This window comes from Malaclemys terrapin, chromosome 7 (genome assembly GCF_027887155.1).
Source record: "Malaclemys terrapin pileata isolate rMalTer1 chromosome 7, rMalTer1.hap1, whole genome shotgun sequence".
NCBI lineage: Eukaryota > Metazoa > Chordata > Testudines > Emydidae > Malaclemys > Malaclemys terrapin.
The window spans coordinates 78,695,884-78,719,646 of NC_071511.1; the positions used below are offsets into that span (position 1 = coordinate 78,695,884).

At 39.5% G+C, this 23,763-nt stretch overlaps 1 protein-coding gene across 4 annotated transcripts in view; it reads right to left on the reverse strand.

Moving 5' to 3' along the window:
* The window catches only part of ANK3 (ankyrin 3), a 280,404-nt gene that overhangs the window by 45,488 nt on the left and 211,153 nt on the right, over positions 1-23,763 (reverse strand). For 3 of the 4 annotated variants that reach the window (XM_054035313.1, XM_054035315.1, XM_054035312.1), the window contains 8 exons: positions 21,050-21,204; positions 11,739-11,950; positions 9,543-9,750; positions 8,909-9,005; positions 6,980-7,208; positions 4,562-4,687; positions 3,327-3,449; positions 962-1,043 (listed from right to left, as the gene is read on the reverse strand). In XM_054035313.1, coding sequence (XP_053891288.1) covers positions 962-1,043; positions 3,327-3,449; positions 4,562-4,687; positions 6,980-7,208; positions 8,909-9,005; positions 9,543-9,750; positions 11,739-11,950; positions 21,050-21,204 — 1,232 coding nt within the window. Of the gene's footprint in view, positions 1-961; positions 1,044-2,843; positions 2,871-3,326; positions 3,450-4,561; positions 4,688-6,979; positions 7,209-8,908; positions 9,006-9,542; positions 9,751-11,738; positions 11,951-21,049; positions 21,205-23,763 lie in introns of all 4 variants that reach the window. The other variant, XM_054035314.1, reaches the window with a different exon arrangement.

Genomic DNA, 23,763 nt, shown 5'->3' on the forward strand with positions numbered 1-23,763 from the left:
CTCTCTTAATTCCCAACAAATCTTTGATGATATCTCAGAGTCCACTATGAGGTCTCAGCTAGTCTGGTAGTCTTGTAAGGCCAGGTGCTGTCATCAGATCTTATATACTTCAGGTCTTCTCCAGTGTCTGATAAGCACAATGCATTCTGGAGCACCTCAAAACCCCACAGAGCTCACAAGATCTTTAAATAGCAGCTACCAGCAGGAATTACCAGACCTGATGAGATTTGTAAATGGATTTTATGAAGTTATATCAAAGGGCCATTGGAGTTCAGGGAATGAGAAGTTTGGCTGGCTGCTGGAGGAGAAGAGAAAAACACAAGAATGACCACTTTCTGACTGGGGAGGGAAGCAAAGGTTGACAGAGACATTACTGTACTTAAAGAGAGAAAAGGAAGCAGAGCCATGGGTCAGGTCAAAGAGATGGGGATAGATGAGAAAGCTCTGATTGAGTAGAAGGAAAGGCTTTATGGAATATGGGAAAAAATGGGGAGAGAGAGGAAGAAGATATAAAATAGGAAGGAGCTCAAATAAACTGAATAAAAAGTCAAACATTTTATCTGAAAGGAACCTTCCAACCCCACTGAGTTTTGCCCATTCCTATATCTAATGCATCACTGTGATACTGCTAGATTTCATTAATTAACGTTTTGAAGGGAGGAGGCACAGACTGTCTTTTGGAAAATACTTTTCAATTCAGTTGCCCTTGCTCCAGCCAATAAATTATGTGGCTTTTTTATGATTATTTTTTATTTACTTTAACTGGAGCACGCTGCTGGCCAGTAAGGAGTCTCCAAGCTCTCACAATGCAGAGGATCACAGACCATCCAAAAGTTTAGCTATAGAAAATTTTTCTATTAATTTTTTTCAAATGACACTAAATGCAACATTCATAGAAAAAATGTCTCTTCTTATTAAAGTAGGGTATATATGGTATTAGTAGATTTGTTATGGAACTCACTCATTCCAGGCTCAGTCAGATAGCTGTAGCGCTTACGTAAAGCAAGAGAGACAAAGCTTTGACGCCGGTCTGTTTTCTCCGTCTGCAACAAAACACATTTCCACTTGGTACCTTTCAAATATTGTGAACAGCTTGATTATGGTGTCTCAGTATAGTGGGCTAGATCATACTTGAACTACACGTCTACACAAGGGAATAAGAATCCATTCTTACAGCTTGACAAGGGTGCACAGGAGGAAGCAGGGCTATATGGTTGCATTTCCCCCTACATAGTAGATGGTAGGCAATGGGCAAACGCTTGGCTCCATTCCTGCTCGCTGGCCAGTGCAGCTTAGCCATTTTTGGGAAGAGGGGTAATAATTAGCTGGTAATATAAACCAGCAGTAAATTACTAACCCTCTACAGGAGGCAGGAAAGAAGGGAAGGAATTGTAAGTCTGAGGGATATGTCATCTCCCAGGTATACTTCTGAGGTGGTGCTATGAACACAATACATTTAGTTCAGGGCACTGTCTAAAGTCACAGTCTAGCCCCATATTACCTAAATACTGTAAAATCCCATTATCTTTTGGTAATCTATTCCATTACTACTTAAAATGGCATGATTTATTTTTCTGTATTTTGGCTAGAAACAGAAGCATCAACATAAAAGACTACAGATACAGACATAAAACATTAATAAGAGTATAATTTAGGCTGATCAAATACCTCTCCCAACATTAATCTGTCTTGAAAGCACATAAACCACAATGTACACTTGCTTTAAAGTGAGTACATTAAGGACAAAAAAGGCATGAAAGGGTTTGTTTTTTTTAATATGCACAAAATGCAGAGATGTATATTAGAAAGCAGAATACAATTGCTAACTAGTAAGTTGCATCTTAAGTTACTGTGTCTAATGGCATAGCAGTTACTGTGGTATTTTTGCAGCTCTATTTATTATTATTAAAAGTCATTCACAGAAATCAGTTCATTTGATGTCTCCAAAAATATAGTTTGTTTGGAAAGAAAACTATTGAGATACCTATAAAATAACTCACCAGGCACAAGTCAAATGAAAACCAAATGATATGGTTATATTCTTGATGTATTGACTCTTACTAGATTTTAGTCAGCTGGTGATTAATGTTATTTATTAGCAGTCAGAAACAGAGGGCTACACACAAGGAACTCTTCTTCTGATAAAATGGATATGTATCTGATGTTTCTGTACCAGGTTTTCTATTTCTAGTGTCTTAAAACTCACTGTATCCCTTAGTGCATAAAATAAATTTCATCTCCTGACCTGAGACAACTTCATTAAGATTACTAAAGAGAGATATTTTCTGTTAAAACCTGTGACAAGGTGTGGATTTTAAAAGCTGTGGAGAACTGGAGCTTGTTTGAAAATAGATACACTAAAAATAGTTAGAAATTACTCCTGGTTATTTTGCCTTTTTTGAAAAAAATAGGGGTTATTTTTAGGAATGAAAATACAATAGGCCAATGTTTAAAGGGTATACAGAGATACAGTTTAGGGAAATACTGAATGTTTATTAAGATAAGAGGCCTAATTCATCCCTGGTGTATGTAATGCCACTGACATCAGCTATCTGAAGGATGAATTTAGCTTATATGTTATAAATTACATAATTTACATTCTAAGCATAAAGTGAGCTGAAGTTCAGAATATTAGCATATACTGCACTTAAATTTATAACATATAATCTTATTTCATCACATGCCTGCACTTTTATTTCTTGACAACAGAACGTAGATGTTTAGTATATATTGTTAATATTCACTGCTATAATTAAAAGATACTGTAACACTTTTCTTGAACATATTTATCTTTCTGCACTAATTCTGAAGAAAATAAAAACAGAAGAGAGTGTTTATATTACCTCATCATCTTGATCTGACTCTGTTTCCTTTTGGTTCCAAGGTGCATTGCAGAGACAAGGAATATTATAATGGACAGCAGGGAAAAGAATATCAGGATATGAAAAGGACCAAGTTGGGAGCACAAAATGCAAGCTGATTTATAAGCCAAAGCAAACCCAAAATGTCAACATAAAAGAAAAAAAATCTTACATCAAGTGCAAATCAACACGACATTACTGAATGCATAAAATCTATGAACTGTAAGCTGAAGCATGAGCTGTAAACAGAGGACCCAATCATAAAAATAATTGGAACTTGACACCACAGTAACAAGAGACTTTAAAAGCTTTCTATGTACAAAAAACTAATACAACATAAATTTATAACAGCCTTAATCATATTACAAAGCATTCCCATTACTAGCATTTCACAGGATTTCTTTATTAGCAAAAAAAGTTAAACTAAAAGTTAAACAAAACAAAACAGAGTGCTGGCAGAAATACCTTTTTGTGTGCTGGAAGAGTAATATTTAAGTTGCAAACAGCTGTTTGTGGCAGTCCTTTTGTAGTCTTTGGTTCTTTCAAAAATGATAAACGACCACAAGGCTCTTGGCTGGTGTCTCTAATCTAGAAAAATTTATCACACAATAGTTTGACTTAATTGTTTGAAATTAGGGTAACCAGACAGCAAGTTGAAAAATCTGGATGAGGGTGGAGAGTAATAGGAGCCTATATAAGAAAAAGCCCCAAATATCATGACTGTCCCTATAAAATCGGGACATCTGGTCACCCTATTTGAAATGTGTGTTTTTGCATTACATTTAACATGGTCTGTTTCCCCTACAAAGAACATGTGAGAAGTCAAAGTCCCTGAGGAGACCTCTTCTCGCAAAAAGAGTGTTGAGTGTGGCTCCCACTGGAGACCATCAGAATTAATTTGGACAGCTAGAGAAAGCTGTTGCAGAGTAACAGGTGGTGTTCCCTTCCATCAGAAGCTATTTAGTAACCACATCAATTGAAGACCAAAGGAACTCAGCCAGAACCCAACTTGCAGCTTTTCATAGGATAGAAAGTTGTAACTACAATTAGACTATTTGGCCAGCCTCAGGTTTTTGTTCCACTGCAAACAAGTTTCCAAAACGGTTTCCAGCACCGGTGCAAGGCACCGTGCTGAGTGGCATCATTCCAGGAGAAATACTCCTGTAGGTAAACTGGATTGAGTTTTCAACCACCTGCATTTCTCTGCCCAGTTTTGTATATGCAACGACTTGAACTCACAAAAGTGACCATGACTTTCATTTGCACCCACAAAACAGGTGATTACATATGTGTGTGCACTCTCTTTTTGGAAGCACTATCAACTGCACATGTAAAAACAAGAGGCTAGGGCTGAAAATCTGGATCACGTATTATCTCACTCTTGTCATTTGGGTAGATGATCTACCCCTTGAAATAATGTATCTTGCAGCTAGGAGGCCTAAGAGAACAGGTCTAATCTGAGGCATGGTTCTGGCAAAGGACTGTGAATCAGAATAGCATGTATTCTGATCCCAGCTCTGAAAGTGATTCCTGCTATGGTTTCATGCAAATCACTTATAAACTCTGTTCCAAATTACCTACCTGCTAAATTATAATAATACTTACTTCTCAGGGGCAGACTATTCATATTAGACAGAGCCAATATTACTACATGAGGAAAACATTTCCTCAACTAAGAACTCTGTGGGGTTTATTTTTACCTTAATAGAGAATGGCAGTCTATTTTCCTTGAAAGCATAAAAATTAAAAACAAGCTGTTGTCCTCCTTTTGTCAAAGGGGCCAGATTTCCATAGCAATCAACATAAATGGGTTTTCCTTCCAGAACCTATCAAAGCAACAAGACAGAAATTGAAAGTGAGTAAAATCCATTTTAATGGTATATGATACATGCACAAACATATACCACCATTTCTTCCAACATCGTAACTCCGCATTTAGCTAGGAATGCATCGACTTAACACATGTTCAACACTGATCTAATTCAACAGTACTGTGGTACTTATAATATGACATTATAAGTGCAGCTGATTAATTAAAACTATTTTTTAAATATTCTAATTGCTAACATTAGTTTTTAAAAATATAGCTCCATTCAATATATATGGATATCTTTATAATTAGCTACAGCATAGGATTCTCTGAGGGAAAAGTGTATATTACATGATTTTTCACAAGACATGCCCTTTGGCCTCAAAAATCCCAAACAAACCAGCCTGAGTAACTCACTTGTGTGCTGGAGATCTCTTTGTGGACAAGGAGATCTAACCCACCAAGCTATGAAGCAGGAGTGCAGCTGCCATAGGAACTACGGGTGCGAGTGGGGGGACAGCGTGCTGCAACACCCCCTGACTTGAAGTGGTTTCTAGTATATACAGTGTTTACAGTTTGGTTCAATGGCTCTCAGCACCCCCACTATAAAAATTGTTCCAGCATCCCTGGCAGCTGCTCTACAGCAGCTACTCCAGAGTCCTTTGCATTATCTCTCCACTCCCAATAGGCAGAAGGACTGGAGGACTCATGTAAAGATGGTTTCTCAAGTCCTGTCTCTTTATCCTGCTTAGCACACTTCCAAAGAGTTTCTTCACACAGCCTCACTGTCAGAGGTGAAAGTAAGCTGGTCCAGTCTGGTATGGCATACTGACAAGAGCCAGTACACAGCCGACTGTACCTGCAGGGGGCTGCTTCCCCAAGCGGGCAGTTTAAAAGGGCCCTGGGCTCCCAGCAGCGGCTGGAGCCCCGGACCCTTTAAATCACCACCAGAGCCCTGGGGCTCCCAGCCGCTGCCACAGCTACAGCTACCATGGGGCTCCAGCAGTGATTTCAAGGTCCTGGGGCTCCCAGCTGCCACTACTACAGCCCTGGGCCCTTGAAATCGCCATCGGAGCCCCGGGTAGTGGCAGCAGCTGGAAGCCCCGGGCCCTTTAAATCGCTGCCAGAGCCCTGCTGCTGAAGCCCCATGGTAGTGGTAGCTGTGGCAGCAACTGGGAGTCCCGGGCCCTTGAAATCGCTGCCAGAGCCCTGGGGCTCCCAGCCGCCGCCACAGCTACCGCTGCCATGGGGCTCCGGCGGTGACTTAAAGGTCCCGGGGCTCTCAGCCACTGCTACTACAGCTGGTGCCCAGGGATCTTTAAATCTCCGTTTTAAATGGCCCAGGGATTTAAAGGCCCCACCCCTTCCATCCAAGGGACCCCTGCTGCCCGCTCAGGACCCTGGCCCTGCAGTAAGTCCCTTAAGTATCAAAGGGGTAGCCATGTTAGTCTGGATCTGTAAAAGCAGCAAAGAGTCCTGTGGCACCTTATAGACTAACAAACGTATAGGAGCATGAGTTTTCGTGGATGAATACCCACTTCTTCATGTGGAGCATGTAGTGGAAATTTCCAGGGGCAGGTATAAATATGCAAGCAAGAGTGAGTAGGGCTAGAGATAACGAAGTTAGTTCAATCAGGGAGGATGATTTTACATAGGGAAAGGATAAATGGACACAAATCAGATATTAGGAATGGCAATATACAAAAACCTGTAGGAGAACACTTCAACCTCTCTGGACACACAAATAGCAGATTTAAAGGTAGCCATCCTGCAGCAAAAAAACTTCAGGACCAGACTTCAAAGAGAAACTGCTGAGCTTCAGTTCATCTGCAAATTTGACACCATCAGCTCAGGATTAAACAAAGACTGTGAATGGCTAGCCAACTACAAAAGCAGTTTCTCCTGCCTTGGTGTTCACACCTCAACTGCTAGAAGAGGGCCTCGTCCTCCCTGATTGAACTAACTTCGTTATCTCTAGCCCTACTCACTCTTGCTTGCATATTTATACCTGCCCCTGGAAATTTCCACTGCATGCATCCGAAGAAGTGGGTATTCACCCACGAAAGCTCATGCTCCTATACGTTTGTTAGTCTATAAGGTGCCACAGGACTCTGCTGCTTTTAAGTCCCTTAAGTTACTTTCACCCCTGCTCACTGTGAGCCTTCCTGTAGCTGGTTTATAGTGGTTGTAGACCTCTTTTGTGAGATCCTGGCACCCTGCGTGCTCTTGTAGAGTGGAACCAGAGCATAGATTCTCTACACCCCTGAAGGAAGGGAATAATCTGAGCTGCTGCTAATATGGAATATACCTCGATATCTTTACTTCTTGCAACTTCTTCAAAATTCTCTTGTTGCTCCAAAGTTTTGTCCACTTTATCATCAGTCATGCAGAAGCAACGCAAATTAGATTCCACGGGGTCATTCATTTTGGCAAATATCACAAACTTGGCCATATAAGGAACACATATTAATTCCCTATAAAGTTGTGTGGCGAGGCCGACAGTTTCTAGTACCTGATGGCAGTCTGCAAGCCAAAATCTGAAAGAGAAAAGACAACAGGAGTTTGTTTCACAAACCACTGGCCAAAACTTTATAAAGAAACTCTGTTGCATCAGCAAAGAACAACTGTGGTCTCTGCTAATGGTGACGGGGCAGAATGGAAATTACTTTTCAGGGAAGGCAAAGAGAAACCGTTGTGTTCGTTGGCTTCCATGACTCCCCAGCCATTTTGGATGAATGCAGTTTCTGCAAATTTCCCATTGGCAAAGGCAAAGATTTCCTTACAGTGCTTTAGATGAGTGAAAGTGAGGTGGTCTGCGTTGGTGGAATCTGCATCTTTGGGTGACCCTTTGTTGGTGTCTCCTGTAACTGCTCATTCTGAGTACCCTTCAGGCCAAACCTGGGTAGATGGTGTGATTTTTGTGGCTAAGTGCCATCTAAATTGTATCTTGCATTGTACTTCTGTGAGGTCCACCAGTACCCATATCTAATCTTCATTAAAATAAATGATCAGCCGCACTCAGAGTGAGATGGGAGGCCATACTGAATAATGTACAGCCAAATCCATGGTCTACAGTATAGAAAACTCATGGTACATAAATTGCATATGCAAGAAAGGAGGCCTTGCTACAGGACAGATATTATATTGTCTCCTTCTCTGATTAAGTTTCGGAGCATGTTGACAATTAGTACACCCACAAGTTAGGGACGTTAGGGGGGCAGAGGAAGACATTCTTCCACAGTACAAAAGAGCTTGTTATGTATGTAATGACCCCTCAAACCAAACAATTTTATATAAACTTGGTTTGCAGTCTTTGGTTTGTATTTGCTGTTTGCTGGCCATCCAAAGGTTGAGTGCAGCTCAGTGGTCCAGGAACTTGTGAACCACTGTCACGTAAATGTTCAAAACTGGCACAGAGAAAGAGGGATTTTTTTCCTTTCCTGACAGATTATTTGTGTGGGAAATTTCCCAGGGCATAGTTCATGCTTTCCCAGAGAGCAAGAAAGGATGTGCAGAAACATTATTTATTATAACAAGTGTGGCAGTGACTGCTGTAGTGAGGATGCATAACAGTTTCCAGTTCTCCTGAGTTCAGTTGCTCGTAACTTTCAAAACCATTCACATTTTGGCCAAAGTTTTCCAGGCTTGGTTTCTGGATGTAGCTAAACATAGCAGTATAATGAGAAATGTACTAAAGGTATGAAGGAGTGTTTGGAAGAGCAGTTATGTACTTTGTAAATGTTATACAAAAAGCCTGTATGGTATTGTATTGTAATTTTAGAGAAACAGTATGTGAAAACTGCCATTCAAGACTGTTTCGTAATGCATACAAAGGAGCAGAGCTAAGGTTTCACGTGCAGTCTGAACCATGGCGTTTCCTAAACATGGAATGCTTAGCTGTGCAATATTAATGTCCTATCAAAACAGCTTTTCTTTTTTGAAGAATTATGTACAAACTCCAACAGTTTGCTAAGCCTGTGAACTACCAATAAAAGACAGTGATACTAAGCTATTTTTGCTATTAAAAATAGTACAGCAAGTTATTGGGCCAAATCATCAGCTGGTATAAATCAATACAGTCAATAGAGCTACTCCAATTTTCACCAGCTAAGAATCTGACCTTTTATTTCTTTATAAACTTTATTTAAGAACCATGGAAAGCTGTGGGGAAAAACCCTATTTTTCCTAAGTAAGGAAACAAATAATTGGGTCTGTTTGGTATTTTGCATTCCCATACCTGGCTGAAACGTTGGTCGTGAAAGAAACACAGTCATTTATAAATGTCAGTGGAGTGGTTCCTGTGATATCTTCCCACTGAGCAGGTGAAGTCCCTCCTATGAAAATAAGTCACACGTAAATCATAAACAATTTTACTTTAAAACCAAACATGAACTATGAATCTTCAAGCTTTTTTTTAATGGATTGCAGAAGAACACTTCCACACTGAGTTCTTTTGCTTCACATGTAAACAGAAGTTACTATTGCTCTCATACATCTGAATAGTAATATAATACATACATATCTGAAACTGATTCTAATGTAGAAAGATACACATTCTAGATAACATCCTGGCCCAACTGAATTTAGTGGCTAGACTCTCACTGCAATCAATAGGATCAGGACTGCATCCATATTGGATTTTTATCTATATGTATGCAGTTGTCAATGGAAAGACTCAGTGGCAGTCTTTCCAACGACTTCCATGGGCTTTGCATCAGGCACTTGAGTACTATTTTTAATCCTACTGGTTTCAATACTTGAAACTATCAATGGCTTTCCTCATTGGAAAGCTACATTTGAAATGCATAACAAATGAATGTGGATGCATTATTGTTATAGTAACCTTTGCAAAGAGTAGATTCTTGCCTAACCTGTAATGCTACATAAAAGTCGAAGGCTAGGTGTGGTGTCTCCTTTGTATCCATTGGTCACACCTTCTCCTGAAGGGGGTGGCACAGGAATTGTCATTGTTATAGGTTTATGAAATTTTCTTCTTCTTGGTTCCACAGTGACAATAGGGCTGAAAGTTGCTTTGTTTCCGAGGATTTTTTTGACAATCTCATCTGGAACTGGTTGAGCCTGTCAACATAGAGAAATAATTTCATATCTTGAGATAAAAATCTATGTTAGCCCAGCAGAATCCTTCCAGAATGAAGAACAGGAGATGAGAACTCAATTCTTTTTATTTTCTGTTTGTCCTGTTTTACTTCTTCCTTGGCCTTTCCTGGGGCTCTATCTACACAGTAATCATGAATGTACCAAATTATAGTGAGAAAAGCATCACAATTCTTGCATCACTTCTGAACTAAAGTTCAACCAAAAAATAACAGAAATCTCATAAGAAATCTGTTCTTATTCAATTTCAAGTCTAATTTCTAGAACAAATACGTTAGGATAAATTTTAAATCAGACATTTTGGATGCTTTTATGAATCAAATTGTTTCATTACTTTTCCTGAAAGTTTCTCACTGGACAACAGGGCACCGATTTGTCACCTGTTCCATTATCCAACTGCACTATATGGTGATCTGCAAAGATGATGGTTAAAACGTTTCACCAGCACAAGTTCCAAGCAAAGCAATCTAAAATTAAGCTCCTATTTAATGAATCCACCAAATCCACTGGACAAATAATTTTGTTGTGAAAAATGCCAAAACCCCCCAATAAATGATAATTAGCAGAAACCAGAAAGAAGGAAGGTTTCTCTATATTCTGTGCTTCATTTAAGGAAGCTTTAAATCATCTCACAGATGCATATGGGATGTTCTGCAGCCCAGAGTAGACATAGTCTTAAGCACTACAGCCACTCCCATCCCCAAGCATAGCCCTGTGCTATAGGGGAAAGCATAGTGCTATGTATACTAGCCATAGGTTGTTCTTCTGCTACAGAAATTCTCTCTGGGCCCACTGCAGCTTCCTTACAACTTACATGAAGAGCTCCTGGCTGGGGTGGAGAGTTGGTGCTACAAGGATTTAGATTAATAGATTCCAAGGCCAGAAGGGACCATTGTGATCATCTAGTCTAACTTCCTGTATAACACAGGCCATAGAACTGACCCAAAATTTTAAAATTGTCAGTGATGGAGAATCCATCACAATGCTTGGTAAAATGTTCCACTAGTTAATTATGCTCACTGTTAAAAATTTACACCTTATTTCCAGTTTGAATTTGTCTTTCTCTGTTAGACTGAAAAGCCCATGATCAAATATTGATTCCCCATGTAGATACTTATAGACCATGATCAGGTCACTCCTTAACCTTCTTTGTTCACCTAAATAGATTGAGCTCCTTGAGTCTATCACTATAAAACATGTTTTCTAACCCCTTAATCATTCTCGTGGCTCTTCTCCAAAGGCTCTCCAATTTATCAATATCCTTCTTGAATTGTGGGCATCAGAACTGGACACAGTATTTCGGAAGTGGTTGCACCAATGCCAAATATAGAGATAAAATAACCTCTCTACTCTTACTTGAGATTCCCCTTTATGCATTCAAGGATCACTTTAGTCCTGTTGGCCACAGCATTGCACTGGAAGCTCATGTTCAGTGAATATTCACCAATACCCCCACATCTTTTTCAGAGTCATTGCTTTCAGGACAGAATCCCTCATCGTGTAAATATGGCCTACATTCGTTGTTCCTAGATGTATACATGTACATTTAGCTGTATTAACACACAAAAGGGTAGGAAGGATGGATGCTGGTGCTACTGGCATGGGGGTAGGCGGCTGGTGCTATGAAGACAGATAAACAGAACATGGGAGCCACTTCCTCTGCCATAATGCTGAGCACTGTGTGGGTGGTGGAGCAGCTCCCAGACTAGGTGGTAAGATAGAAGCAGGGCAGGTAGCAGCCCTAGCCCAGTAGGAGGTGGGGTGCAGGAGCCCTGTGTGTGGGGTTTAAGAGCCCTGTGTCCTAGTCACCACAGGCTTTACCAGCTCTCAGTCAGCGGTTTCACCTACTAGACATATCCTTGTGACTCATTTTTGAGTTGCACCCCACAGATTAAAAATTGCAGCTCTAGATTTTGCATATTAAAATGATTATTGTAGGTGTGGTTTATTACCTGGAGGCCAACTCGAATTCTTTTGGTTAGAGCACCCTCTGGGAAGGATGCTTGGACATGAGGCACAGTTGTACTGCTCAAAACACCTCCCTCAGGACCAATTTGGTTACTTTCCTGCTTAATTCGTGAAACCACTGCAAAGTACTGAGGAAAATCCTTTGTGATGATTCTACAGATACGCTTCTTCTCTAGTTCCTCAGTGCTATCCAGCTCTGTGGGAAAAAATACATTAAAATATTCACATATAATCTATCTGCAAATACTGTACATATATATTTAAGAGTGCACAGCTTTATTCTGTATTGTGGAAAAGCTGAATTCCACACCAGACTCAAAAGTCCAAGAAGGCTTTTTTAAATAGAAGAACAAACGGGTTTTGATTGTTTTATTTTTAACATTTGTGTGAATTTGATGTTCCTGACAATGAGATCTTCAAACTCTTTTTCACTTGTCACTCAGGTGAGGAAAAGCTCAGGGTCTTTCGGGCCAGGCCATCAAAATGCATCCCCTTGCCCTGACAGCATAGGTGTGCCCCAACATCAAAAATGCAAAAAGTCATCAGTGTTAGTCCATAACACTGGCCTAATTTCCAATTGTCTAACTTCCAATTCCTGCCCAAACAGCTCTAGAGAGTGACTAGCTATGTAATTTGAGACAGTAACCACCTGGGATAGTCTCACGGTTGTCATAGCAGCAAATAAATCCTGAGCTAATTCTGACACTTGTTATCCACATAGGCACTGAAGTCACTCTGCACTGACTGCCAGTCTCAGGCCTTGTCTACGCTAAAGGGAAAAGTTGATCGAAGCTACGCAATTTGAGTTACATGAATAGCATAACTCAAATGGATGAAGCTTAGATCTACTTACCCTGGGGTCCACACTACGCGATATCGACAGGAGATGCTCTCCCATCGACTCCCCTTACGGTGGAGTACAGGACTCATGGAGGAATGATCAGCGGTCGATTTAGCGGGTCTTCACTAGACCCGCTAAATCGACTGCCGATGCATCAATGGCCTCCGGTAAGTGTAGACAAGCCCTTAGTGCCTCCAGTGACAAGATGAGGAACTTTATCAGCTCATGCAGAGACTCTGCAGTGCTATGGAGTGATTGCCACATTAAAACTAGTCCCAACTTAACCCAAATCCAACACACACACATTTTAACATAACGTGGGGAGGAGGAGGGAAAGGAGAAGGGTTCCTGCATTGGCCATCTAACAAATGAGTAGTAAACTTATGAACTTAGAAATTAGTGCAATTTAAATCACATTGTCAATAGTATACATATATGCTGCCAGATGCATGTGTCTGGGCACTCTCTGGCCAGGCTCCCAACATGCTCTTATGCTGGGAAGAGAATCAGTAGAATCACTTATTGGTCACTTTGGTCAATTTTAAGGCTGCATTGTATTGCCAGAGTAGTGCAAAGCAGCCTCATCAGGAAAAGGATTTGGCCTATAATACCTATCATGTGTGCTGGTGAAATCTCTGTGGTAAGTTGCAGAGTCATGTGATAAATTGTATTTATCAGGCATCTTTTACCATGTTACCTGCACTCTGACCACTAATCAATCAGAACAGTTAACATATTTCAAAAGAAAAACAAGTTACCATATACAGTATTTCTTGCTTTCCCCCAAAATGTAGAATTTCCACCAAAAATTGCTTTGGGCTTAGTGGCAGGACAGAAATTATTCAGTTCTGAATCAAAGGCAGGTTTAAGGTGCAATAAAAGCCTTACACCACTGGTAGGGGGCTTATATAGGGTAGTTTATAAGGAGCTATGTTCCTTTTTTGTACCTGTAAGAGTGACTATAATTCCAAAATAATTAAAATCTAAATGCTAAAAATGATGTTATTCCTTTTCAAAGATTTATGTGATAATCTGGATAAACTGCACTTTGCATTGCTCTAGAGTATGCCAGGCTAACAGGCAAGGATAGCTTTTGTTGCCACTATGCCAGCTTCCATTAATGCTGACTCAGAGATTATATCTGGAGTCCTCTAATGAAACAAGCTTTCGGCCTGCAGCTTCTGGGAGTTAATGGCTTGAGTAGGGTGGAGGGACAATCCGGGCCCTCAAGTTCATAATCAGCAGTTTGTTCTCATTGTCAATCATACACACTCTCCTATAAGGGAAACCTTTCATTCTAAGAAATTAAACTCCAAATACTGGACCAAGACAGAAGAAGGAGAATTTAATTATGCTGAAGTAGAAAAGTTGATGTTTTCTGCAAGTATATTTTAAAATCCTTTGAGGTTGCCAGGAATTCCTGCCTCGAGGCATCAGAAGATTGGAAAACTCATATAACAGAGTGGCAATGAAGCCTTGCAGAGGAACTGAAGCATGAGAGGGCAGGATTATGCTTTGGATAATACATTGGAAGCCTGTCCCGGATGCTGCTTCTGGCGCGCACACACACACACACACAACCCTAAGCCACCTCTGACTCATAAACCAATCACATAAAAATGTAGATCAGGCAAAAGAGATTTAATGAAGTAGGGGAAATTAGTCCTCGGAGAGGTCACATTTCCTAAACACACCTTGATCATGAATTTTGAATGTTAAGATCACCATCACATTTGTGCTGCACATCTAGAAATAGTACCATTTTCCTTAATTAATTAATTTAATTTAATTCCTTTTCACTTATTTAATACCCTTCATTCAAAGATCTCAAAACACTTTACTAAAAAGGAGAGTATTATCCCCATTTTACAGAAGAGAAGGGAAACGAAGCGAAACAGAGAGAGGTTAAGTAATTTTCCTTTGGTCACACAGCAAGTCAGTGGTAGAACTGGGAACAGAATCCAGGGGTCCTTGACTCCCAAACTTTTCCATTAACCACTACACCTAAGTATCTCCTATTGCTGTCAATCTTCCTTAAGATACAGATGTGAGTAAATCTGTGTATCTTCTTTCATGCAAATTTTCTAAATATACAGCACATACCTATTGCAGTTATCTGTCTGCCTTGCTCTGGGAAAAGCAGATAGGAACAAATAATATTGACTCAGAGATACATTTTGGCACATTGACTTTAAGTATTCTCCATTTGATCTCTGAATCATAAGCCCGGTCTAAACACAGGTGACCTGTTTCCATCATTTCTCCACTGGCAAACTGCTTTGCCTTTACAACATCTGCTTTTCTACACAGAAAGGTTCTAGGGTAGGTCATCAGCACTGAAAACTAGGTCAACCTCTCTTTCCTCATCATAGTCATTATTAGGTTATGCTAAGGACAGAGCTTATAAAGCAATTTTTTTCAGAGAAGTCTCTTATCGCTCTTCTCTCATTGTGACATGAATGACAGCATTGCACTTGTCCATCACAGTGCTCTATCTAGTAATGCACTTTTCTCTGTGATCAGTGTTTGTCTCCCTGCTATACTATATGCATGGAGTGGGGGGCTGGGGGAGATATGCTGGGAGGGGAAGGCAGGAATTGGGGATCAGCACTGGCCACAGTGGAAATGAGAAACCATTAGTAGCGTTCCTATAGTATTAGAAGGGGTACTAACAGCGCAAGCCTTCTGGGCCCCAAGATCTGTGAGGTAAGGTTGTCACTCCTGCTGCCAAGGGGACTGGGGAGTTTCCTCCCTGTCTGGTCCCAGTGCAAGTGAAGGAGATAGGCCCAGCCTACAGAGCATGCTTGGAATGCAAGGCCCAAGCAAGAGCTTCTTTCACTGGGCTAAAGGGGCAGCCCTGAGTACTAAATGTTTTAGTTTAAAAAAAAAAAAAATCTACGTGAGGAAGAAAGGGCCAAGTGTGAGGAAGGGAAGAAGGGAGAAAAAGAAGAGATAAGAAAAAGGAAACATTACGGGAAGTGGAGCGAGAGAGTGATGGCAATAGCTAAATACAAAAGTGGGGAGAGGATAATGGGAGTGAGAAACAAGACAAAGATGGAGGGGAAAAACGATGCAAAACCTCCCAGGAAAATCCCTCCCAGAATCAGGGCTGCCATTGGAGTATTATGTGATAGGGGAGGCCCAAATCACTTCTCCCAAGGTAGAAAAAGAGCTCAGATTGACTGGTTCAGAGTCAGAGAGGGAGATCATATCTAGTTTTGCACATGTGAATAATAGCACTAAGATATTGTGGATCAAATTAATCCTTGGTCTAACTCCTTTATTTATGTTTACATGAGTTTCCTCTAACTAAAATTAGGATCAGAAAAAATAAATCATCATCCTAATGGTTACTGTCCCCAGTTTCAAGGGCTTTTTATGTGTTCCAGTACCCGATTTACCTCCCCATTGCCCAATGTCATGCCTTAATGGGATCTGTACTGCAGCTGGCCATTCACAAATTGAACAGCTTTCAGGTTTTGCATCTCTATTTGTCCAATATAGAGGACCAGCAAATGTGCAAAAGCCATCATGGTGGAAATACAGGGGAGTCAAAGATGAAAAAATACTGACCACTGCTCCTAATTTCAATCATTTACAGATTCTGACCCACTCAAAGTGATACAAGTAACTGGGAAATGTCATCTTGAAAATCAACAGGCTTTGTTATGGTTTTGTTGTTTATGCATATGCAGAATGTCTTTCATCATCATGCACAAAAAAAGAGTTTGATATCTCTATGTACAAAAACTGTATTATATTTAGATGTTTTCATTTGATTTCCAGGAAACAATGGAAAAATCACTGCAACATGAGCCGTGGTGGTATTTTAGGTAAGGAACTGGGTTCACATTGGTTTGATCAGTAGTTTCATAGACCTACATATGAAACAAAACAAAACAAACAAAAAACCCCAGCAATAAACTGGCCTCCCTTTTCAAAGTATAATTTAAATGTGCAATTACATTGTAGACACAAGTATTAACATCTGTGTGCTCATTATCTGATGTACAAGTGCACATCAGTTAATTAGCTACCTAAACAAGATTAGTTGTACCCACAATTTGTTTACAGACACAAAAATTTTGTAAGTGCAACAAATATGGGTACAAATTGCACCCACAAAAAATAGCCCAGCTGAAAAAATTAGCTATCGCAACTTCAGCAGAGAAATTAAGAGAAAGTAACACTTGTGGCATAAAGATGAAATCTGACCTGTTTCTATTAAGTTTCTTTGACCACCCACAAAACCAAAAGCAATGTACTGATTATTATTATTCAACTATATGTTTAATACCTCCAAGTATTATCTACTGGTTCTAAATTATTTTGAGCCTGATAGCTAGGTTCCCCAGTAGATGGTGCTATTTCCAGTAAATAATTGAGCACATTTCCATTCACAGCATTAGCAATGGTGAGATAATGATGGAAGATTTCTATCAATCCTGATTAGGTTAACAGCAAAAAGATAAATAGACTGTATCTTTGAAAAGACAGTATATTATGGAGTTAGGCATATAATGTGACTTTTCAGTCTTTATTACACAGGTCAGAAGGAACAAGTGAATGGGGGAGGACACACACTATCCAGTTACATGATTAACAGAAACATGAACAATTCCAGAGAGTATCTGTCTTTTGAGATGGTTGCAAAACTTCTTTGTAAAGATTATACTGACCTTCTGGAAGTGACAGATCACTTCACTGACACTAATTTCTTTATCATTTACTTTCTATTTTGATTAGAAATGGGCTCTAGTCTCAGAGTTCACACCTGGATCCAAACATCCTCCAAGGGTAGGGGTGTTGAGATTCAGGGGTTTGTTTCAGACAGATCTCTAATTCGGAGGTGTGTTTTTGTTATTAACCAGTAAAATGTTAATATAAATGAAATCATCACTTTTCATACCACTTTATGGAAGAGCTTTTATATCACAGATGAGGGATCATTCAACTGTAACAAACCCAGTGTTAACTTCTGAATGGAGAAGAATTAAGCTAGCATGAACAAAACAGCAACAACAAATCAAGACTCTGGGGGAAATGTCTTCAGTATTTTTTCCCCCTCTATCTCAAAACTGAATGACTTGATTTTTAAATTAAATGTCATTTTTTCTGTGGCTTGGGATTTGAGGTGGCAAAATTTTCACTCCAAAGGAATAACACTGCATTCATTGTACGCTCTGTAATGCCATGCATATGTGTGTGACCCTCTAGTGGCTGAATCCCAGAAAGGGAAAGAGTACTGCAATCACTAACAACTAAGAAAGATTCTTCCTTGGCTCCAACTGTAGGAGCTTATGTTTTTCGAGCTAAGGAATTAGGGCTGTAGTCCCAAATCCTCATAGAGGGTTATAATTTATGCAGAAATTCTCTCTGCTCCCTGCAACACATCAATTTGTAACATCATGCACTTTGAGAAGAATTTTTGTAAATACTATAAATGGTGCAATTTGGAGTATTATAGATGCATTTTGCACCCAATCTTACTTTTCTTCTACACCCAACACTCCAAATGAAGTCAGTGGGAACGTGGGAAGGGCAAAGAATGCAGAATCAAGCTGCTGATCAATACATTTTCTCTGGACTTCCTACCTAACTATTAAGAACAGAGAAACACAATGCAAAAGAGAACAACAGAGCTTCTGCTGCTAAATGGTGAATCATTATATACCACATAATAGGGTTACCATATCTCATAAATAAAAAAAGAGGACCCTCCACGGGCCCTGGCCCCACCCATTTCCCCACCCCTAGCCCCACCCCAACTCCGCCCCTTCCCCACCCTAACTCCGCCCCCTCCTCCCTCCCACTCCCAGCCAGGGGGAAAGGGCTGCCCCAGTGCTACCGGCTTCAGGGTTTGCCAGGCAGCCCCCAGACCCTGCGCCCCCAGCCGGCGCTTCCCCAGCGCAGCTGGAGCCCGGGAGGGGAAGCGCCCAGCCGGGGGCGCAGGGTCTGGAGGCTGCCCGGCAAACCGTGAAGCCGGTAGCGCTCGGGCTTTGGGCAGCCCCTATGCCTCCGGACCCTGCGCCCCCAGCCGGGCACTTCCCGGCTGGGGGCAGTGGTCATTCCTGAGGAAAAGAAGACTCGGCCTGCGCCTAATTCAGCAGAGGACTCTGTTTGAAGGGCCCCCTGCTAACACAACTCCAGCAGAGCCATGATGGGGTGGTGGCAATGAGGACCCACCCACCCAGAGTCCCCAGCTGACGTGGTGGTGGGGCTCTCGAGAAGCTGGTAGCAGAGTTAACCCATTGAAAGAAAAGAGGTAGTTCACACCCCGCAGAACACTTGTTTCAAATGTTTGCAGCTTCAAGCAAACATCACCCATGTCAGGTGCTCCTTACAATCATGAGGACTAGAAACACACTTTTTTAAAAAGGAAAGCTCAGATACTTAAGTTGTCATGTGACACCAAGAGCAGGGCTCTGGGTATTTGCCTGTTATGCCTGTGCCTTAATCCAGCCGTGTATCTATGCAATGTCCTTTCAATATGTGCAGGTATTTACACAGCTGGAACCCACAAGGCCTGAAACCTCAAAATTCATTAGGTTTTAAACTTAGTAACCCATTTCCTCCTGGCCCCATAAAGGTATGCCACTGGGTTACCTGAGGTTGGTCTGTGGGCTGGACTTCCTGGTTTCTGCAGGAAGATATCATTACCCAGCTTCTCCCCCTGCTTTCAGGGCTTGAATACTTTCAAGGAACTACTCACAACTAATCTACAGACCAAGAATTATTCACTGGAAGTCTTCAACAAATAAATTCTGAAAAGTGAAAAGTTAGTGAAAATCTTAAACTGATGGACAGATAATTTTAACAGAAAAACACTGTATTTGATGACTAAATTATTTACTACAAATTATTCACCCAGATCTACATAAAAATGAAATGTCTGTAGTTCAGTATGTCATCACGTACTGCTGTACTTTGTTTTTAATTATTTCCCCTTAAATCATTTCCAAATGCATGTTCTGTTAGAAAAAGAACACTAAGTATTATTTTTCTCTACTCAGGCAAACCACCCTCATAACACTATATTCTGTGTGACACCAAATATATCCGTAAGACTTCAATGATATATCCACATGTCCACTCTTAAAGAGTAGATATGCAATCCTTTGACTAGGTTATTCTTTTCTTAAAAGCATCTAAAACAAATAAATTAAAACTTCCTTCATTCAGGAATTTGTGGGAAGAGCACAGAATGGCTCCGTGGCAATAGAGATAGGAAAGGCTTTCAACAAATTTTCTTTTCATACATTTCAGTTTTGAATATGTTTATGACACCAAAAAGCATGAGTTTTGTGGACCTTTTCAGGCATTGCTAATGCTATTGTCTCTAATTGTGATAGAGATTTCTGTTTAACATCCAAATATTAATCAATCTCAATTTTGCTGTAGGAGGAAGCTTCTTAAATCATTTTCAAGTATTTCCTGGGGCATAGTAAGGTTTTTAACTATACTTTTCATATTATCAAATCTTTTATATATCTTTTGCTGATATTCCGCTGCTACAGCTTTTCATATCTGAACATGCATAAAGTATCCCATGATTCTGTGTATTTTAGGCTTAAATTTTTTTATAGAAAATCACAATCTGTTTGGGCACAGTTGTAGTTAGGTGAAATCTTAAAGTCATTAGTATCAGGTTGTACAATAATTGTAGAGATTGTAGTAGCAGATTGTAGAGAGCAGCAGCAAATGTAACCTGTATGAAGCCTCTGCTTCAATAAAGGCTTTTCTTTATTGAGTAGGTGAATTTGAGTAAAAAAGAAAGCAGAAATTAAGGAGAAAAATGTGACAGTGTTGTGGTTGGTTTCCTGGATGTTTGGATGTAAGGGAGATGCGTATTTTGACTGGTTTCCTGGATACTGGGGATGGGGAATAGCCAAATGAGTTTCTGCTTTGAAAGTGCACCGGGTGCAAAAGTATTTGAAAATGAACAGCAGCAAAGAGCCATGTGTTATGCAGATAATTCCTGTGACTGTTTATTTTTAAATAAGTGTATCAGAATTTATGAGGCATTGTGGCAAAGGCACTGCAAATACTGTGCCAATAGGTTTGGAATCCAAAAATGTAACATATTTCATAATATAAACGTACTTAAACTCAGTGAAGCCGACAAAATAATGAATGCAGTCCCAGCACTATACAGCATGTGTACGAAATGCACTGGAATTGAATGAAGGCAGCACCCGGTGTAAGAACTTCCTCCCGCTTCCTGAGATGTTATGTGGTAGGGTTACCATACGTCCTCTTTTTCCCGGACATGTCCAGCTTTTCAGCAGTCAAACCCCCGTCCGGGGGGAATTGCCAAAAAGCCGAACATGTCCGGGAAAATGGCGGCTCTGCTCCTCCCTGACTCTTCGGCTCTGCTTAAGAGACAGGCTGCCCGAGCGCTGCTTTCTGCCTGTTGACGTTAACCCAGTTAAAGCTTTGATGAAATATGTTTACCTTCATCCATTCCATTGAGAATTTCATTTAAGTCTTCATGTTTGCTGTCATACTGGTGTTCCTTCCATGTTTCACCATTTTCACTGCGAAGGACAATCAGTTCTCTTTCTTTTCCTCGCATTGATCCAAAATGTGGGATTTCCACTATGACAGGGCTAGACAAAAAAGGAATCCATATTACTTTTTATCACATATGTTTTCCCCATTGATCTTGATTTTCCTGTACGTATTAAATCCTTACTAAAATGATGTTCATTTGACAATAATAAGTATCATTATAGTAAAAATGATTTTAAAACTGCCAAAGCTGCAGAATCCTTTGCTACGAAACTGTAAAGTATTATTAATATATAGCTTATGAATCAGATCACATACCATTATGAACATAAGCAAGGGTTTCAAAACCGTTGTTTATATGACAAAAATGGACAGAAACTAAGGTAAAAATGATTTTCCGTGTTTATTTATCCTGTCATATAGGTGGTATAACTTGGTCCTCAGATATGCACAGACAACTCCATGGACTTTAGTGGGAGATGCGTTGGCATATTTGACCAAGTGTTTAAAGGAACACAGTCAGGCTCAAACACAATTCTGCTGTCCTGGTATACACATATACCTGCTGTTGACTAAGACTGAAGTTGTGTGTGTATATGGGCATTAAATCAAACAAATGACAAAACAACTTCATAGTCCTGTAAGTACTAAAATCTGAAAATTTTAAAAATCCTATTTGTTTTTCACCAATTACTTAGTGTTCTTTGTTCACTCAGATTAGTAATCCTAGATGGGTTGTTTCTAGTCTGTTTCACTTTTCTCATGTATTAGCCCAAATTTACAATGTCGGTGCTGCAAACACTACAGGAGATTGCTTAAATTCTTTCAAAATGGCTTTCTTTGCGTTAAATAAAATGAAAAATATAGTGATATTAGCAACCATGAAACAACTTTTTTAAATACTACACCTAAATTACCTGACAGTGTGCCTTACACGTAGGACTTCAAGTGCGTAATTAAATGATTACTGTGAATAATCAACAGAAACTGCTACTCATTTCATGTGCTATTCCTTAACAAGATAGACATTTTAGCTAAACATTTTATAGACAAGATAAGCATTTTAAAATATGTTAAAATAAACTGACTGCAATCATACAATAGGTGAACCACTATGGATTATGCAGCTTTAAGACATTTAAATAGACAGTATCGTTGTCTTCCTACAGAGATTGTAAAGAGCCTCACCTTCTCATAATAACTCCATTAAAAGTAACATTAGAAGATGGGAAAAAATAATACTTGGCACTTAGATAGCACTTTATATCTTCAAAGTGATGTGCAAACATTAACAAATCAATTAATAATCTAACTATGGAAATCATAGATACAACTGATATTAATAAAAATATGAAATAGTTTTAAGTCCATCTCTTTACATTAAATACCAAAGGAGTAGGAATTAGACAATAGCAATTTTAATAAAAATAGGGAAAAAGGCAGATTATTTAACAAGTTCTTAGATGCTTTTAAAAATACCCAAAGTCTGTTATTCTGATCTTATGCCTTTGATTGCTGATAGAAATGCAGAGGGTTTATCCCACCACCTACAGTAGATGAATGCCAAAAATTCAATTACATTGTTTCTTAAGGTATTTATTTTCCTAAAATACTGTATACACAGGCTTCTCAAGTTAAAAAGAACTAACAAACTTTTTAATACAATCTTTGCAGGTTAATATAGCAGATACTGTCTCTGTAAATATTTAGGAACCACACAATTTTGTGCATGAAGTTTAACAAGAATACTCAGTGAGAAGGTATTAAACAGGTATTCTAAGCAATACAGTCTAAGCAATATTTTAAAAACATAATACAATAAATTTCACAATAATGTTCTAATGCAAACAATGAGGATATTTTCTAACTTTTTTTTAGAATAAACATTGCAACTTGTTTGGCTATTGTACTTGTTTTCCCAAAATGTACCAAAATTAATCTTTATTTTTTTCAACCTGATGCCTACTTCAGTTTTAAAAGGTTATCATTTCTCCATCCTTATTAAATGAAATCATTTATTCAATTATATTTTTTTCTGTACATGCTCATATTTTACAAATAAGTACAACATATGTATCCACATTTGACAGAGTTATTCCTGAAATAGACCGACTCAAACCCTGTAAATACCTTCTCTACCACAAGGTTGAAATTAAAGGGCTGTCATTGTGTATTTGATGCAGTTGAAACAGTTCAAATTTAAAAAAATTACAAAAGCACAACAAGTTATGAAAGCAAAATGCTTGCAGTGAATGTCACATGCCTAAAGCACAAGATAGTTACAGTAGCAGAGCTATAATAAATCAAGCCACTATGATTTTCTTTCAGTGACATAAATCAACTGAAAGCTTTAGAAACTAGAAAAAAAAATGGGAATGACAAAAAATCGGAAACAAAAACAAAACAAAAGAAAGAAAAAAAAAATTGTAGACATTCTGTATTTTTTCTATAAGCATCCTACCCAATAAATTTTGTTCCTTGAGGCCCAAGCTGCAGGATTCGGCTAACCATGCTCTCACCCTCATTTAGAGGGGGAGGATTGGTAGGAAGATGCAGTTTACTGAATAACATCCATGCAGCAGGAAGAGAAACAAGAAGGGGAAATTAGGAACAAACTGTCATTCACGACAGAACCGGCAGTTTTCACCAGGGTGCCA